Raw genomic sequence first — 20,530 nt, 5'->3', positions numbered from 1 at the left:
CGATCCTGTAAACACACCTGAGACAAGAGCAAGGTCACAGTGATTATGCAGATGGATCATTTCCTGTTCGAAATAACAACCTTAAGAGGTAAAAAGACGCATCTTTGACCTTGTAAAGACATTTAATAAGAGGTCTGCTTAACATATCTATTGAAGTATTCATAACATCCTAAGCTGTTTCAAATCAAACATCTAAAGGTACTTAGATTTCTTAAAAATAAAAAATAAAAATAAAAAAAAGAGGAGTCCTGACTTCATTACCTTTAACAGACCAAAATAAATCTATTGCACCAACATCCTGTCCCACTAGCACCCCCTCTCCTCCGCACACCCCAGTTGAATTCAGTTTATATTTGTTACTGAGCCAGTGAGCCCAGCTATAGCAGTTTAATATCAGTATGTGCATGAGCTGTCTAGATACTTCATCTCTCTCCCTTTCCACCCCTTTTCTCCTCCTTTCCTCCCCCCTGTCTGTATCCTCCTGTCTCACTCATCACTCTCTCACACCATGTCTCTTTCAGCCTTTCCTTCTTCCTTTGCTCGTACGCTCCATCAGAGGGAGCTAGAGGTTGTGTGTTAGGAGAGAAATCCTCCTGTCTTCAATGTTTACCCAAAGCCAAACTCACTTCTCCCCCGGCTGCCATGCCAGCACCACGCTCCCTGATCTCACACGGTATAGTTCAGCCACCATCTCCTGTAATTAATTCACACGCTGGAAATGCCCATCATTGTGCATCCAGGTTGGACAAGCAAAGGGGTAAAAAAAAAAATTCGTTAATAAAGAAGGAGAAGAATTGTAAGCATTGTTTTGTTTCTTAAGTGTATGTTCCATTAAGTTTTAGAAGGGGTTGGGGATCATAAGTCTTTGCCTGTGTTGCGGAAAAAATGAGCAAAAATGAAGACGAAACCAGGATAAAGATGAGACCGTAATCACAAATGTAAAGCAAGCACGTGGTTAATCTATCTATAAACAGACCAGACATGGCAGAACTCGATAAAAGGAAAACACAATAACTATACACATGCAAGAAAGACTAAATAACATCAAAAGCTGTGGGAACTGGAGCATGTGAGCAGTCATGTGATATAGTTTGCTTGTCTGCTAAGAATTCTGGGATGTATAGTTTGTGGTTTCAGCTGAACTTCTGAAGGAGTACCAGAATTCAACATTTACAGCATTTATTGATCAGTTTTGTTCAGATTAACAGAATCCTTTGATTTCTGTAGGGTTTGGCCCGAACAATTCATATAAGACTGAGTCGTCTATGGCTCGTCCTCCCTCTACAGGTTAAAGATTTTATTTGGCGGAACCTTTTGCCCCTTATGTCACTTCCTGGTGAAATGGTGGCAAATTACCCCTCTCTTATTTATCAGTGGTCGCCACCCTTTCGACCTGCCAGTGCCCCGATAAGCAGCTACACGCTTCTGCTCTGAGCCATAAATACAGCAACAGCTCAGGACAAAGGGTGTGAAGATCTTGCCCTGTGTCGACCCTGTGGTGATCATGTGTTGGAATTCCTTTGTTGGAATTGCGCTGTTAGTCTCACACACATCGATCTATCTATCTATAATGTGTAAGGGATAATCCACGGCTAGGTGTGCATTACACAATTTCAGTGCATGATGATACACACCTAGTTGTGGATTATCTTGCTTAAACCAATGCCACTTGCCAGCATTGAGAAGTTAAAGCAGTCATTGATGTTTGCAGTGCAAAATTTAACTGAAAAATAACGGTTCATTTTTGTTAGTCATTTTATATACCGGTCGTTAGATCTAGAATTCCGCCTGCCCTAAATCACAGAGATAAGATGAGATTTGTGTGATTGCATTATAAGAAATGGATAGAGAGGTAGAAGGTGGGGTGTATATTTTTTATATATATATATATATATATATATATATATATATATATATATATATATATATATATATATATATATATATATATACGGGCAAAGAAGGCTGTGAAAAATGTTCTTTATTGTTTAACTTTAAATCCTCTGCACTCATGGATATCAAACAATTGCAAACAAAACACAGGTTTATTAAAATAAAACTTTTTTGTTAATATAGGTGTGCAAGAATTATTGGAACTCTTTTAGTCAATACTTTGTGCTATATAAAGAAAATGTGTAAGTTATGTGTAGAAGCAGATGGTCAAAATAAATAACACTTAGACCGTTCAGCGATCGGCCGTAACATTAAAACCACTGAGAGGTAAAGTGAATAACAGTGATTATCTTGTTGCAATGACACTTGTCAAATGGATGGGATAAATTAGGCAGCATGTGAACAGTCAGTTCTCGAAGTTGCTGCCATGCAGTGGTTAGTACCTAACAAAACTGGTCCAAGGAAGGACAAGCAGTGAACCGGTGACAGGGTCATGACGCACGTGGGGAGTGAAGGCTAGCCCTTCTGGTCCGATCCCAGAGAAGAGCTACTGTAGCACAAATTGCTGGAAAAGTTAACGCTGGTTATGACAGAAAGGAGTCAGAACACACAGTGCTTTACAGCTTACTGCATAGCCGCAGACCAGTCAGGCTAACCCCTGTCCACCACTGAAAGTGCCTACAATGGGCACATGAGCATCAGAACTGGACCATGGAGCAATGGACGAAGGTGGTCTGGTCTGATGAATCACATACTCTTATACATCATGTGTGACTGGCTGACCTGGGGAAGAGATGGCACCAGGATGCGTACCTGGCAAGCCAATGTAGGCAGTGTGATGCTCTGGTCACTGTTCTGCTGGGAGACCCCGAGTCCTGGCATTCATGTGGATGTTACTTTGATACATACCACTGACCTAAACATTGCTACAGAGTCAGTACACCCCTTCATTGCAACAATATTCCTTAATGGTGGTGGCCCCATTCAACAGGATAATCTGCCCTGCCACACTGCCAAAAATGTTCAGGAATGCTTTGAGGAACCTGATAAATAGTTCAAGGTGTCGACTTGGCCTCCAAATTCCCCAGATTTCAATCCAGTGGCTTGCTTTTCTCCCATAGATGGTCTTTTTAACAACAATTGCAGTCTTCACAGGTGAAAACTCTCTCATACCAAGAGTAGACATTCAGAGCTATTCATTCTTTAAACGATCAGTTTAACAGTGCAGCATAAAATACCTATCAGTCATGTGTTCCAATATTTTTGATCACTTGAAAACTGGGTGGGTTTAATCAAAAGGTGCCATCTTCTAAGTTGTTTTAACACATCTAGATATAAATATCAGGAAATGAAAGCTGAAATTCTGATCTATCGTCTCATATTCATCTTTTGATCTCAAACCCAAATTTCTTCAACGTATAACGAAAGCAGTAGAATTGGCCTTGCTGTTCCAATACTTTCAGAGCGGACTGTAAATAGCCTGTCATACAAATGGCCAAACTACAAATGGCTCTTTTAGACCTACAGCCATCATTGTGAAATCTGTTAAAGCTACAGGATGTAATATTTTGGAGATTCGCTCCCACTGCACACTTCCTCCACTGTGCAGATTGATCTCTCAGCTGCAAGTCATTAAACATTTAGAGAGAGTTCATGATTGCATCCTAAGCTGCATGATGCACACCAAGCAGTATGCCTTAGTAGTCATGACACCGACAGTGTACTGACAAACTATTTCGTAAGATAGTATACTGTTCGGACTAATGTTAGCAGGCATGTGGTCCAGCACCATCTGTGCGTACTGAACTATTGTCAACAACGCGTTTTAAATTGAATGTGTCGCCGAACTATCTAAAATATGCCCTCACCAACCACTTTTAAGAATACCATATTAATACTGTCTAAGACCCTTGTTTGCTCTCAGAAAAGTTTAAATTCGTTGTGGCATGAACTCCATGAGATTTTGGAAACACTGGTGTCGGGGGGTATGATGCATGTAGACATGATTGCGACTCCTGTTGTAATACATCCCAAAGGAGGTCTATTGGATTCAGATCTGATTACTGAGGAGGCCACTGAAGTACACTGAACTCATGTTCATTATCCCGCTGATAGTAGTCATTATAAAATGGGTAAATTGTGGCCATAAAGGGATGCATGCGTATAGTCTGGTGGCATTCAACAACTCCTGATTGGTATTAAAAGGCCCATTCCCCCACACCATTACACGACCACCACCACCATCAGAAGCCTAAACTATTGACACAAGGCAGGTTGGGATCATGGAGTCATACTATTGACACCAAATGACACTTACCATTTCAATTCAAGTCAATTTTGTTTGTATAGCGCTTTTAACAATGGACATTGTGTTCAAAAGTGTCAATCAAATTAGCTTTCGGCTGTTGTAGCCCATCTGCCTCGAGGTTTGACGTGTTGTGAGATGCTTTCACCGTGTAAACCACTCTGGCCATTCGTTTCTGACCTCTCTCGATAATGCGTTTCCACCTGCCGAACTGTGCTGTGCAGCCATGCTGTGATCAAAGTATGTACGTATTTATGTTCATTACCCAAACATTATTGTCCGTTCGTTTTGTTAATTGATCTGTAAGCAGACTAGTTGAAACACAATAGTCTAAAAATCATGGGTTATTGGAAAATATACACACCGAGTGGAAGTATAGCTCATGAAGAACCCTATATCGCATACATAGGCTGTGTTTGTGTGTTTAAAGCATGAATGTAACTTTTTTTTTTCTTTTTCCCCTCCTCGTAAGTGCTGGGGACAAGAACGATGACATGGCAAATTAAATGTGTGATTAATTAGGAACCGTGGGCATGATTTGTGCTAAAAGCATTTCTGAAAGCTTTTAAGGTCATCTGTATCAAGCCTGACTCACCGACAAGAACTGCTTCCATTTTTACCAGTTTTAAATCCATGCCAGTAGCTTCAATTAATCATGAAATGATGGATGCCTCGGTTTACATCACATACATGGTGTCCACTGGGTGGGGGGGGGAAATTAAAAATAGTGTGATCCTACAGATTGATTAAACTGCCAGTATAGAGCGATATCTATTCTGATGATTGGAGTTTAATGTGCATAAATGAACAAATCAATAGTCTATCAGAATGTGTTTCAGTATAACCTGACCAGGGTTGCAGTGGATCTGGAACTCATGCCAGGAGACACTGGGTGTAAGCCTGGACGAGATACCAGTCCATTGCAGAGCACCATGAACACACCCATTCACAAACTCATGCACACCTAGGGGCAATTTACCATAGCCAATTCACTTACATGCTTGTTTTCGGGAGGTTGGAAGAAACCAGTGTCTCCAGGGGAAACCCACACGCAGACATTATGCCTATGGTTTAATTCACTTGACTAAAGGTTTATTTATTTGATTTGATTTGATTTATTTTTACCATTATTTCTCTCGTATTATTTTGGAAATTGCAGGTCTCTGTTCGGCTCCTTTTATCTGTATAAATCTGTAAGATGGAATGGTAATAGTACGTATATAAACATAAAGCAGGGCCTTGAAAGCTTTCTCTCTAAACTATGTCTGAATTCTCACCAGCAGACGTGCGCGCATGCACACACAGTGTCTCTCCCTCTCCCTTTCTCTTTCTCTCCCTCCCTCCTTCTCCCTCCCTCTCCCCCGCTTTCCCCGAGTTGTGCGGTCTTGATGCACGTCTCCTATGAACTCTCAGACCACTCAGATGCCCTCTCAGTGGCCTTCTTCTTTCTTGCAACACTTTCCTGCCTCTTCTGTGCTCAGCAGCCCCGGTTGGTTTTAGCATGCTAATCTCACCGTGGCCTTGAGGAGGAAGGGAGGACGGCTCAGCGTCTCTCTCTCTCTGTTTGATGTGGAAAAGCACGCGCTGTACCGTGTTGACTTTAAAGCTGTGTAGTGAAGCTCTGGAGTTTGCCAGTGTACAGCAGCTCTAAACAGATGCGGCACCGATAAAATGAGCATGTTTACTCTGACATGAACTTGTGTATTCTCTACTTGTTGTGCCCGTTGACGTGCTTATCAAGGTGATGCATTATGAGGTGTTTGTGTGTCTGATAAATGGATGTTTTCTTCTTGTTGTTCTTATTTATGTCCGTTATCTGGGGTGTATGTGTGTGTGTGTGTGTCCAGGGTGTTAAACGAATGCTGCTGTTGTGATGTACTTAATTATGGCGGTTGTGTTGCATTGAAGCACAACTCGTACTATGTGGAAATCTGTACTGCGTAATGAAACATGACAAACAAGCACCAAATGTGCATGCTCAGGCTGGCACACTCTTACTGATGTCTGTAGCTTGGTGCCATATGTGTTTAGTTTGTTTTTGTTTGTTTGTTTTGTTAATAGTGGTGACCAATACCAGTCCTGACGACCTTTACACGTTGTGCTCTCTGGAGCACACTGGTACACATTATCACCCAAAAATACACCAAAAGACTCTTCATTTCCCCCAATAAAAACAGCAAATGAGCCAATCAGCATATAAAACTGGAATTCCGTACATGTTTTTAAACTCTCTGAAAGGAATCGACACCCCCTTGGAGCCCCGCCCCCTTCCTCCATCTCACATTTTTTAAACCCGATGGAGAATGTTTCGAGTGCATTAATGTGAAATAAAATCTATCAGTGTATGTCCACCCCATCTAATGTTAGACAAGTATTATAGTTAACATCATGCTACATGGTTCTTTCCCCAACTTCTGATCATGTTCACAGAAACTGATCAGTTGAAGCCTGGGAAAAGATCAGCTGATGTTTTTCCAATCTTCAGCTGTCCATTTTCGGTGAGCCTGTGCCCAACGCAAACCCGGCGTGTTCTGCTCACCACGGTTGTAAAGAGCGCTCGGTTGAGCTGAAAAGTGTTTAACAGATTTCGAAACTTCACGCCCCCAATCATCAACGACAATCGCAAAGGTTAGAATCGGGATGAGACGTGAGCGGTGCAAGGGGAAAGTGTTTGCTCTGTCGTCCGGGGTCACGAGTCCAAATCCCGATGATGCCACGACCAATCCTTGGCTGGGAGACAAGAGAGCAAAACTGGCCATGCTCTTTGTTAAGAGGGATGGCATAATTTGTTCGCTCAGTGGATAAGACATTGGACTTCATATCCCCAACCATGTCATATGGTAATATGATACACATCAAATTCTTCTTAATAAACGCACGCACGCACACAATAATAAGAAAATGGAAACCTTTAGAGAAGGCTTGGAGAGTGTAGCATTGGGTTATTGAGCCACTGTGATGTATTTTCTCTAGCTGGTGATTCGTTTTTTTTGTTGGGTTTTTTTTTTTTGTGCAAAAGAGACCTTTTCATGAGAGTAGCATCCTTGAACTTCTGAGAAGATTTTGATAGGTTTAGACGTGAAATTATTCGTAATTTTTCCCCGTGAAGCCTGGACTTCGGTCAAACCCGTCCTTTTATGTTCAGCCAGGCAGTGGTCTCTCTCCACAATTAGTTCACGGGCAATAATGATCCAATTATAATCGGTGCCTGTGTGTTTACCATTCAGTAAAGCATTTTATAGTTTCACACATCTCGCAGAACAGATACGCTCCCACACGAGTCCGTCCGTCCTGCTCTGTTACCTCGTCAATCTGAAAAACCAAATTAATTATTAGATCACACCGGCCTTTCTTTTCTCATGCTCATGGATGTCATTCCCTGTGTAGCTGCTTTCTGATAAACGTGTGTGTGTGTGTGTGTGTGTGTGTGTGTGTGTGTGTAGTCTCGGCGGAGAACCTGGAGAAGAGTTTGAAGCAGATGGAGAAGCAGCTGCTGCAGCTGGAGAAAGATCTGGACACTTTCAGCTCCCCTGACAACCAAGATGACATGTTCCACAGCAAGATGGCCATATCCTTTATTACACACGCACATACAGAATTACACTTGGATTGTTCCAAATACAGGTGTCCAAGCACAAAGTTTATTTGCAGAACCTTTCACCTCATCCTTCCTGCTGCACGCTATCAAAAACACAAAACACATACACACACACAGACTCTCACTTTCTAATCAGCTCAGGTTCATTTGTAAGACTGGCTGTGTATTTTAATTATTAACTACAAATGTCAGCAGGTCATGCTTCAGGCTTCAAGCAGGTGTGTGCTCAATAATGTAGTTTCACACTGCATTTCCATTCTGCATCCAGCCTCACCGTCTGTTCCTCGACTTCTCACGCTCTTTGCCTGGGGTGCTCCTCTTCTCTAGCGCTTTGGGTTTCCTGTTTACCCAAGCCTGAAGATTTTTGACGTACAACCTGCTGCTTTATTATTACATCCTTATCTCGCTTTGCCACGTACGCGTATCTCCACTGGAAGGAAGGTCCTGTCTGGATATCGCTCAAGTCTCATGACCAGATTTCTTATTTTAGGGAAGTCGAAGTTAAAAGCACAATATTGCGTAGTGTTGATTCGGTGCTGTTGGAGCTGATACCTGTCCTCCTGCCCCCTCCCCTCTTCTTTATGCTCCTCTGTCTGACATGACTGGACAGGAGGCAGTCAGGGGAGATCATTATCCTGCATGGCCTGTGTGTATGATTGTGAGATTGATGCACTCGTGGTGTTTCCTGTTGAAATGCAGCACGGAGGCCCTTCAGCCAGAAGTTTCTCCGCAGCCGTGCTCTGGACCAGTACGTGGTTGCAGTGATGCAGCAGCGAGGCTTTGGGCTGACATTTAACAAATGAATCGGAGAAGCAAGCCAGCACATAACTTATCTTTCTCAATATAACGATTATTCGTGTACCGTATTTACTCGACCCATCGTACGTATGGGGCTCCACCACTACAGTCTTCTCCATCAGCAGATCATTTACGATATTGTAGCAGTCAGTGCAGTTTTGGTTTGTTTCTGGGCGTATGACAGATTGTGAACTAGCAGGTGTTCAGTGTGCCCTTGTTAACGTGTGATTGCTGAGCAATGAGCTCATTTTCTCCACTTAAGGAATTCCCCATTTTTACAGAATTTGACTGGGCACCCAGGTTACTATATTAACCATGAAAAGTAGTTTTCCACCAAATATGGAATCTAAACATTTCAATTTAAAACAGTTTGCCAACTGGCTAAATTCGTTCCTAGCATTCCAAGTCCTTTACTGGACCAAACCGACTAGCCTGCGTACAATAATATACGGTAGCAGCAGCAATGAATACATCTCTTTTTTTAAAAAAATAAATAAATAAATAAATAAAAACAGGTCACAGTTCAGCGATTTCCAGTTTTCTAAACATGAACTATCACAGCTTTTCTGTTTCAGTTTATACAATCACATGCAGCATTTATGTTTATTCTCTCAGGCCAGAGAGCGTAAAGTGTTTTGTATACACTTCCTGGTCTGATTTAATAACGTGACTACATGAGTTAAAAAAAAAAAACTGTTTAAAGACGAATGGACTGACAAGTACGCACTTATTCCGCTGCGTCGAGTTCAGATCAGGTGTCTCGTCTCTTCAGATTGGAGGTGTAGATAAGGAAATACAGTCAGCAACTGCAACAGCTGATGGAGGCTGCAGTAAAGGCCTGGCAAAGCACATCAAGGGAGGAAACTCTGCATTTGATGATGCGCCAGACTTCCGGTAGTCATCGAGTGCAAAAGGATTGCATCCGAGTATTAAAAATAATCCTTATATTTATAATGGCGTGTGTCCAATTACTTTTGAGCCTGTAAAAATGGAGGGCTGTTAAACCCCTTGAGTTAAAGCTGTAAGCCTACACTTCAATCCTATGTCGATTGCTTCATGTCAGATCCATTGTGGTGGTGTACAGAGGCCAAATGATGAAAATTGTGTCGATGTCCAAATACTTATGGACCCCAGTGTAATTTCCCTTCACTGGACCTACAGTAAAAGGCCCAAACGTGCACCAAGTGAGCTCCATGAAGTACCCCAAGTCTTCTCACCCAGCATCACTGCTTGACCTCAGTAATGCTTTTGTGGCTGAATGAGCACAAATCCCCACAGCCAGAAATCCTGTGGAAATCCTTCCCAGAAGACTGGAGGTTATTATAACAGCAAAGTGGGGACTACATCTGAATGGATTGATGGTCTGGTGGTCTGGCGGACTTTTGGCCATGTAGTGTAGGAAGCATGCAGGATGAAGAAAGGCCATGTTCATTAACATGTGCAGCTTTCTTGTGTAGTGCCCTTACCCTTACTATTAAATCACTACTAGCTAGTATCTAAAATTGGATAAGAAGTCATTACAGCTTAATCAGCAGAGTGGTCTTAAGTCGACTTAATTCATTTTCTGACCACAGGTTATTAACGTTTTGTCAAAAATAATGATTTAATAATAGTTACTGAATCATTACACTTGAATCCACTTGGAAGTTTATTATAATAATTATCAAGGAAATACTATAGTAAGGCTTGATTGCTTACTGATTGAGTCAGTGTGTTCTTTCTTGTCATGGGCGTGTCATTCCTGTCCATGCACTTTCAAGTGTGGCAGTACCATAGTCAGTAAGAAAGGGCCAAATAAGAGGGCGGAAAAAAGCTTCTCACTGGGTTGGATGAGTTCCCAAAATTGTCGCAGCTCTCCTTCGTCCGTTTTCCCGGCCTTTCTTGTAAAGCATTCATTTTCACGTTTTAGTGTCTCGTCTCTCGTCTCATTCTGCGTGGTATTAGCAGTAATGTGTGTGTCAGACTCAGTCCCAGGAGCTGTCCAGCACATGTCTCAGTTCATTATGGAATAGATGAGTGCTTCATCCTGATGAGTGTGTGTGTGTGTGTGTGTGAGTGAGTATACACGGAAGTGTGGCTCCATCAAGTCATGTAGGTGTCCTGACATGCTCCGAGTCTAATGCATCACTGATCCATGCGTGTTTGGGTTTGTTTGGTAACTGCAGCAGTGTATGAGCTGAAGTGTAGGCTGTTGGAAGCTCATAAGGTGTGTGTGTGTGTGTTGCACCTTAAAGCCCTGCAGTGAGGGGTGCATGTCAGTTTGTCAGTGGCTAAGAAGAGGAGTGAGTGCTTTAGGCTTTGAGCAGAGTTTGGCAGGTGGTGGGTGTTTAAGGCTGTGTGTGTGTCAGAGCGGAGGTGATTTGAGTGAAGCTAGCAGGTGTACAGGAGTGTGTGGTCAGTGTGTGGATCTTTAGAAGAAAGCAGTAAGAGAACTGTTTGCTATCATCAGACTCGATTAATGAGCAGTGATCACTGATGCTGACAGACCAGATACTTTTTTTTGACTCGTAGCTCATCTTATAGACCAATCACTCATTCATTCTCTCTCTCTCTCTGCCCGAGTCCACATGCCTCACATTGCCGTGTCCTTGTTAACGTAATCTCCATCCACCCCCTTACTTCATAGACCTAATGAAGTCTCCCATGCAGAAACGTGCGCACACACTTTTCATTAAGCGAGTAATTCCCCGGTGGTGTTCTCACATCAGCGGCGCGGTGGTGCGAGCAGATGTTTCGCTTTGTAAATCAGCCCGCAACGGCGCATGTGGACTCCGTCAGCAGAAAAGTTCTGTCATTAGGACACTCTCAAGATGCCGAGGAGCGTCCAGCAAAGGCACGGCGGTCCCTGTTAGCGGCTTCTCTTATCTGTACCGCCTTCATAGCGAATGAGTCACGAGCGCTGTGACATCCTGAGGATCGATCAGTTGCTGTATGTCCACTCATCACTCCAGACTTTTCTTTTTTTTTAAACACAGAAAAAACTATTTATACATCAGTATTTATGGGCTGTAAAGCCGTACTGTAGCAAAGACAAATCACGCTGTGCGAGTGTCAGAGTGTATGGGTTATTGTGCGTTCTTTCAAGTAGGTTTTCAAGCCCTAGCTGCAATCAAATTATTTCCCATCTGTCTCGTGAAATGTGAAGAGACTCTCTGTCATTGCTTTTAGAGACAGGTTCATTGTATCCTTCCATCCAATCAGGCTTTGGAAAGGCACCGGTGTGGAGCGCAGCCTGTCTGAAAAGTCGCTCTCTGATACCAAAACGTCTAAAAAATAATAATAATAATAATAATTTGCTACCAGACGTAGGCATGAAGATAGGGGTTGTATGGTTGTGAGCTCTGACTGTGTGTCTTGCACCATCCTACTCAAACAGATTTGTAACAGCATGGTGTTGGGATGTAAGTAAATGAGTAAATACAGTATAAACTGCAGAGCAGCTGTTGGTTTTAACTGCATGTCCCATTGCAAGGTGGAAACCTTGTTCGTTTTTAGCCTCGTCCTGGTTTCGTTCCTGAGTTCGGGTGACTGTTTGGCATTCCGTTCAGTTTTATTTGTATGGCGCTTTTTTACAATGGACTTTGTCTCAAAGCAGCTTTGCAGAAATATATAAACACAGGATACAGATTTTAAGTGTGTGAATTTATTCATATTGAGCGTGACGGTGGTGAGGGAAAATCTCCCTAAGATGATATGAGCTAGAAACCTTGAGAGGAAGCAGACTCGGTAGGGAACCCGTCTTCATCTGGGTAACAACGGATAGTGTGAAAGTAAAGGAAAGTTCATTATGGTTTTAACATGAAGTCTGTTTGTTGAACTAGTCCGCTGTTCACTAAAGGAGACCCGAGTGCAAAAACGTGTGTTGTAATTGCAGTCCCGGGGCCTTAGAAGCAACCGTAGTCCCAGCAACCACAGCGAGAAGGTCCACTGGAGTAGATGAGAGCTTCACCCAGAGGAAGGGCATCCGAGCGGATCAGGCAGGTCCGGAGAGAAGAAAGGATCAGGATCACTAGCATCTCCATAAAATCACGTGTTCGTGGCTCGAGAGAGGGAGACGGAGGTAAAGAGACGGAAAGATTTTCTTCTCCCCATGTCCGTGTGGGTTTTCTCCCAAGTTCCGTGGGTTCCTTCCACCTCCCGAGAACATGCCAGTACATGGTTTGGACAGGAAAAAAATAATGTGAATGAGTGTGGGATGAAGCAGTTATTGAGAGTGAGTGAGTGAGTGAGCTTCGAAATAGCGACTAGCCTTCCCTCAGCTGTCCGGACGTTAAACAGTCCGATAAGTTTGTAGGTCGGCGCTTCTTTCCTCTTTCCGTTGAGTGCGGCAGAGCTGTTTCTCATGGAATGAATGTTTAGCGACTCGAGCCCGAACTGCATTTTTCAATTATTTTGCCCTTTCAAGTTCTAATCATCAATCGGTACAGCTTGCTTTGAATGAGTTTAAAATTCTCCGAATCGTATTTTTTATGGAGTATTTCTCATTAGTTGACTCACCGCAGTATAATCCTCATCCCAGACGAAGCACCGCCACGTTATTTGAACGGACAGCAATAAAATGCGCGTTTTCACATGGCATGCCGTGCTGTTTACTACCCTCGCTTGATGAACAGATAAGTTATCAGGGCTCAGGGACGGCTCTCCAAAGAGATTCTGACAAGGCGTAAGCCGCGCAAAATAATAACCCGGTGAATCATTATTTTTCAGTAACAAACAGTTGAAGGAAGCATCCTTGAAGAAAGAAAATGCGATGAAATCCGACAGTGAGTCATGTCTAAATCAAGTAACGCCTCAGCCTCCACAAGCTCGCGCCGAGGTTAAAAATAACATCAGCTTGGTTATCGGGTGGCTGATGTATACATTAAAGGACTTTTTTGTTGTTGTTGTTGTTTTTTGTTTTGTTTTGTTTTGTTTTAAACCCATGGGCTAATTTTTATAAATAAGCACAAAAGTCAGTGCAGCGTTATTGCCAGTTGTACCTGCTCACCAAGTTATCATCCAGCCCTGAAAAGGAAATCAAATTCCCTTTCTGACTGGAAAAGGTCGTAAACTGTTCATGATGTTTGCTACTGCACAGTGCAGTCCTTCACCGATTATGACAGAAAGATGTCTGGGCCGAGCGAGGGAACTCGTATACGAGGCCTCGCTGCCGGTCTATTTGTGGCGTTATTGGGTTTTACCGAGCTTCGCCGACATGAGCCTAGTCAAACAGAGAGCAGCTCCTGTCAAAAACATTTCACCCGGCAGCCAGCACGCACGTCCATGAACCCCACACAGGAGCATGCTACATATCATCACTACAACTCTCACTCACTTAAACACTCCACTGAGGCTTCTTTCTGTCTGTCTCTAGCGCTCTCTCTCTCTCTCTCACACTCTCTCTCTCTCACACACGTTTTGATGAGCTGTCATCGAGTGAGGCCACTGCACCAAACAAGATTAATATTTAAGACAACATTAAAGTCGGAGGATATTTGCAGCGCCACTTAAAGAAAAATGTCTTGAACTCGGAGGTAGGCTTGGACTTTGGGCTGTCTGTCGTTTCAGGGAAAAGCAGGACGGCGTATTCGTCGAAAATGTACCCGCGGATCTCCCAGCACGTTCTTCCCGAGCGCGTCTGAGAGAAGACACGCAACAGTTTGCCAATATTTCATATGACTCGAGGCATGAATGATTTGATATGCTAAGCCCGGGCACGCTAATTTGAAGTAAGTTTAATAACACCGACGCGTGACGTATCGAATACTAAAGGGGTTCTGTATTCCCCGCGTTCATCCTACACGGTGTCGGATAGAAAAAGGGGTTTAGTTCCAAATCTACATTGTAGCCTCGGATATTTCTGATTCCATTGAATCAGCCACAGATCCCCCCCCCTCTCTCTCCTTTTCTCTTTTCTGTTTTATCTTTTTCTCTCTCTCTCCCCCCAGCTGGCCATTGATTCCTCTCCATCTGTACCTTTATGTGGACAGCATTCGTTCACTATTGTGAGAGGAAAACTTTGATCTACTTCAAAGATGTTCACCCACCTCTCCTCCTAAGTCAGTTCTGTGTTTTCCTGCCACTATTTTTGAGTTAATACAGCTGTGTGTGTGTGTGTGTGTGTGTGTGTGTGTCTGTGCATGCAAGATCAATTGGCTTTCAAACACGTCTGATAGAGCTTAATAACTGATGCAGAGCGGTGAAATGCGGTGCGCTAACAGGAACATTGACGAACATAAACAAATCCACGCTGCTAGCGACGTGCCAAGTAAAGCTTTACGGCTGGTGATTCACGTTCGTCCGAGACGATATGTTATAAGCGTTCACTCGTTTATAACGCAGTTCACATCAGCACGGAGAGTTATTCGAACCGGATGTACGTGCGTATCTACAACGCCTTCTTAATGTGTGTCGGATTGCTTCGTGGAAGAACTAATGGTAATAACCGTAGAGCCGCTCGTACACGGGACCTCGAAAGATGAATTTCTAAGATTTCATCTCTGAAATACGTAAGGACCGGGCCTGCTGCTGTAGGAAACCTGTCACGATGTGGTCATGTGAAGCATGCTTTATGCTTTATTCCTCTTAAACCGCAGCTATACCAATTGATGACTTTTTTTTCTTTTTATTAATAAAGAATGCCACATTTTCATCCGTTTGTACAGTAGTTATGATTATTGTTGGGGATGGTCCACGTTCCTGTTATCAGTTGCTTTATCAGTTAACATCAGTGAACAGTTATTCCCACAGCATGCTCTCTCTATTGTTTCTCTTGAAATTAACAAAATCCAACTTTTTTTTTTTTTTTTTTTTTTTTTGGTAAATGTCAGAGCTGCTCTTACAGAAATTAATCAATACCATCTGACCAATCAGAATCGAGCTTTCAGCAGCACTGTGGTGTCACTTCTGTTAAAGAATTCATATTCTTTGTTTTGCATTCGAACACCAGTGGATCACCGGTGCAACACAATGTGCTATACACACACACACACACACATGCACACACACACATGCACACATGCACGCACGCACATTTTAATCCTTAACTACAGAGCCTCACAGCTTCTCCATTCAGGCGAGGGAGCAGTACCAGAAACTGGTCATCATGCACAGCAACATGAACGCGCTGTTCCAGAACGTGCTGGAGTACTTCGCCGTCGACCCCCAGAAGACCTCGGTGGATGAACTCTTCACAGACCTGAGCAACTTCAGAGCCATGTTTGTGGTAAGCGGTCTAGCTTCATGTTTGTGGTTGTGTATGATGATGATGATGATGATGATGATCTTGCTGTTAGTTTCCCCCTCTGGGATTTCTAGCCTATTTCCAGTCTTCTTACTTAGCTCAGCATGCAGAGTGTTAATATCTAACTTCAGTCATTCCAGTTGAGCTGCAACTCAAAACTAACGCGCACCTTAAATGGATGAGCATTTAATTAAGCGGATTAGGGCAAGTTTGATCACTGGCTTACAGTGTCTGCTTTACATGCAGCCTCATAATGAATGAATAATCCAAATGAATGTTCAGTCAGAATTAAACAAGCTCTATCGCAATAGCGTAAACTGATTAAGAGCAATCAGTGACATCTTTATTTGATCCAAAAAATAAGTGGACCGTCTAATAATACACTGTACAATCTAATCATATACTGCAATCTAATCATATACTGCAATCTAATCATACACAGTACAATCCAATCATACGCTGTACAATCTAATGTCATACACTGTACAATCCAATCATACGCTGTACAATCTAATCAATCATACACTGTACAATCAAGTCATACACTGTACAATCTAATACGCTATGCGATCCAATCATACACTATGCAATCTAATCATACACTGTACAGTCTAATCAATCATACACTGTGCAGTCTGATCATACACTGTACAGTCTAATCATACACTGTACAGTCTAATCATACACTGTACAGTCTAATCATACACTGTGCAAACTAATCAATCATACACTGCATTCTAATCAATCATACACTGTGCAGTCTGATCATACACTGTACAGTCTAATCATACACTGCAATCTAATCAATCATACACTGTGCAGTCTGATCATACACTGTACAGTCTAATCATACACTGCAATCTAATCAATCATACACTGTGCAGTCTGATCATACACTGTACAGTCTAATCATACACTACAGTCTAATCATACACTGTGCAAACTAATCAATCATGCACTGTGCAGTCTGATTATACACTGGCCAAAGTTACAGTATGTGGACACCTGAGTATTGAACATCCCATTCCAAAACCATGGACATTAATATTGACTTGTTCCCTTTTTGTCGTTATAATAACCTCCATTATTCTGGGTTGTGGAGCGTGGCTGTGGGGATTTGTGCTCATTCAGCTACAAGAGCATTAGTGAGGTCGGACACTGTTGTCTGGCGCACAGTCGGTGTTCCAGTTCATCCCAAACATCTTCACTGTGGTTGAGGTCAGGACTCTGTGTAGGACACTCGAGTTCTTCCACTCCAACCTTCATAAACCATGTGTTCACGGAGCTCGCTTTGTGCTCAGGAGCACTGCCATGCTGGAACAGGTTTGGGCCTCTTAGTTCCAGTGAAGGGAACGGTTCGGGGAAGAACCACATATGGGAGAGATGACCAGGTGTCAGCAAACTTTTAGCCATATACGTAGTGTATATTAAGAGGAAGGGTAGTTTCTGTTCAGAGCTCTCACTTCACCAACATGGCCAAATGTTGTGCATATTAAAATATGAAATGTGCCCTGTTTGATAAAGGACACAAATTTATTCAATAGCAGATTGTTTAGAAAAACAATGCCTAAAATAGTGTTTGAACTAATTGTTTCATTTTAGAATAAAGATCTGGAGACTAAACAGGTGAGCAATCCTCAGAAAATAAACACATCATTGTTTAGTTTTTTTACCCACTGAGCATGTAGTCCTTAATTATTATCCGTATTTTTAGGACATCTGTATAGTGTATAGTTCTAATAATCTGTTCTGGATGTCAGACACTGACAGGTGGTTGTCATGCTTCATCTACAAGTATGAATTAATTACCTGTGTGCTAATGTTGTGAGTTCAGTTTTTTTTTAAATAAATGGCTATATTATGAAATTTACACTGCGTGGTTACAGAGAGGACCGAACACAACACCGGCTTGACAAAATCAATAACACTGCGGAGGTGTGGCACGAGCTAGATTACAGACCTATAGCCTGCATAGTGTTGAAAACAAACAAACGAACTTTCATAGTTTGAACTCGATTAGGAAATCTAGCCGGCGTGTTTACGACTCGTTCGAAACAAAACCATGTTCGCCACTCTTGCGTTCGCTGCTTGTTATACGCTCACGGGACTAGCTTCTTGCTGTCGCGTTAACACAGAAATTACGCTTGCATGTGCATAGACCGCTTCAGCGTCTGCAAGCAAAAGTCGCGAAAAGACCCGAGTAGCCTCGCAACCTGACACCGCTTGGTTATAATCTGACTGAAGAACCTGTCATATTTAGGAACTGGATCGATTGATAGAATGTTAGCCACTTAGTATTATGGATTAGCACTAAAAGGCAATATTCGGGTAAACTTTCAGACCAGAACAGTCTGTACAGGATTACGCGGAGATTTCCGCAGCCAAAAATGCGTCGTTTTGCTCGGCTTTTTCCTGCGTTTTCAATGCAAGTTTGCGTGAAACTACTTGAATTGGCGAAACTGCAATGGCACAACTGTTTCTCAGTGATGTTTGTTGGTCAATGAGCCCTTTTAGCTGTACTCATGTTCAACACGTGAACTGAAGAGGGCTTTGGCTGAATGCGAGTTGTGATGACATCACATGATGCGTCTTGGCCCAAATCTGCAGTAATTTAGGAAAAATTGCAAGGTCCTCTGAATATTGTGGCATTTGCTTGATTTTTGAGTTCATTTCTGCGATGGGAAAGTCCTGGAAGGACTGCTAGACGATCCTTATGTCTCGTAGCAGTCTCTGTTAGTAGCTAAATCATGCTAACGGTGGTCTAGCCTGCAGTGTTTGGAAATGTTCGGGGATATATGTCATAGAAACTCTGAGTGGTGTTGTTATAAGGAACGTGAAGGCGTACGAGTCCCTGGTGTTTGTGGGCACGTTCGAGACGTAATGTTTTACGATTACAACATCGACGCCGTTGCCGTGGCTCTGAAATCCAAAGCTTTGGAAACCATTTGAACATGGTTATCTCGCTACACGTGTCTCATCCAGGCAACTCCTCAGTAAGAAGGTGAGCTGGCTGGCTAGCATTCGCTAGCTAGTTTCATGCTGATTATTTTAGGCCAGCTATGTAGGTTTGTTAAAGCAATATAAATTAGCCAGGTTAGTTAACTATGTGTGACATTCTTGGTTAGCATGACATCTTCACCGATATGTTAGTTCGTTAGATGAAACGGGGTGCTGCAAAGACGGACCTCGTCAGATCAGTTATCCCTCCTAATTGCCTGAGCGTGTCCTAAACCATTCAAGTTCTTCTTCGAACTTCAGCCATCCTAAACGCTGGAACCTGTCCTAACAAGGACGTCCCGATAGATTTTCCTTTCAAGTCCATTTGGTGCAGTTTCTGTAATGCTCTGGGAGCGTATGTCAGTTTTAATGTTAAGAACCGGCTGCAAGCACAGAGATGTTTTACAAACGTAACGTTCGAATAATTGTTGCTTACAGCTAGCGGTCATCATTGTTTAGTGTCTCATTGTCTCATGCAAAGTGCTAAATTGCAGGTTAGCAAGCAGGGTATTACGTAGTTACAGAGCAGGCTGAAATAGAACAGTTCTCATTTCTAGCACGACGCCTTTGTGACAGATGTTACACGACCATTTTCTCAAGTAGCGCAGCGTTCTACATTTTCTTTATGACTTTGAGTGTGCCTAGCAGTCCAGAGTCATGGTTCTGCCATGTTCTTTTGGGTTTTTTTTCTTTTCAATAAGGGTTGAGTAAGACTTTTCTTGAACTTTGTCCTGTCTTCAACCAGCCCAAGAGAACCCACGTCACACCCCTCTTCATCTCCCTCCACTGGCTTCCTGTAGCCGCCCGCAAAAAATTCAAGGCCTTGATGCTCACGTACAAGATCTTGTCTGGATCAGCACCCTCCTACCTCAACTCTCTCCTGAAGGCTTACGTTCCCTCACGCAATCTTTGATCGGTTAATGACCGATGCTTAGTAGTGTCTACTCGGCGTGGCTCAAGATCCCTGTCCAGAATAAAACTTCCAACCTCAATCCGGACCGCAGAATCTCTCACCATCTTCAAAAAGCAGCTAAAGACCCACCTCTTCCGTGAACACCTAACCCACCCCTAAAACGCCAACCCCACATTATTCTTAAAAAAAAACAAAAAAACACTTACTCTGGCTCTTACGCCTCTACTCTGTGCACTTTGCTTTTCTAGAACTAAATTAAAAATCTTGTGTAGTAGCGCTACTTGTGTTGTTCTCCGCTTGATATATCGCTTTACTTGTATTTCCTCATCTGTAAGTCGCTTTTGGATAAAAGCGTCCGCTAAACGAACAGATGTAAATTTGTTTTGATAGCTTCGTGGTCTCCCTGATGCTGTTTCTTTTAGCTATGTTCTCCGGAACAGGTGTGTTCATGGCGAGACGAAGTGAGGGGGTGAATACTTATGCAAGGCACCGTAGATATCAATCAGGAGACTTTTATATTGCAGTGTAATCCATGTACAGTCAGTCTAAAAGTGGCCAGTGTTTTAGCTCTTACTACATCACAGTTGTTGTTGTTTGTTGTTTTTAACAAGTGGTAAACGAGTCCCTCTTGCATCAACATACTTTCCATGTACATACATACATACATACATACATAAAAACATAACTTACCCAAAACCAAGCCATCAGCCCCTGTGTGTGCTTTGCGGTTTAAGCGCACCGTGCATTCAGCAGCGCAGGCCTGGGGGGCAGAGATAAAGCTAGATAATTAGCAGCCCGACAGCG

At 42.7% G+C, this 20,530-nt stretch overlaps 1 protein-coding gene across 3 annotated transcripts in view; it reads left to right on the top strand.

Annotated features, from left to right (window-relative positions):
- diaph3 (diaphanous-related formin 3) overlaps positions 1 to 20,530 on the top strand; it is a 361,935-nt gene that overhangs the window by 239,607 nt on the left and 101,798 nt on the right. For all 3 annotated transcript variants that reach the window (XM_053683159.1, XM_053683158.1, XM_053683157.1), the window contains 2 exons: positions 7,642 to 7,767; positions 15,635 to 15,798. In XM_053683159.1, the coding sequence (XP_053539134.1) occupies positions 7,642 to 7,767; positions 15,635 to 15,798 (290 nt within the window). The remainder of the gene's footprint in view (positions 1 to 7,641; positions 7,768 to 15,634; positions 15,799 to 20,530) is intronic.

Source organism: Ictalurus punctatus, chromosome 10 (genome assembly GCF_001660625.3).
Source record: "Ictalurus punctatus breed USDA103 chromosome 10, Coco_2.0, whole genome shotgun sequence".
Lineage (NCBI taxonomy): Eukaryota > Metazoa > Chordata > Actinopteri > Siluriformes > Ictaluridae > Ictalurus > Ictalurus punctatus.
The sequence above is the reverse complement of the archived record's forward strand: the minus strand, read 5'-3'. Positions and strand labels throughout refer to the sequence as shown.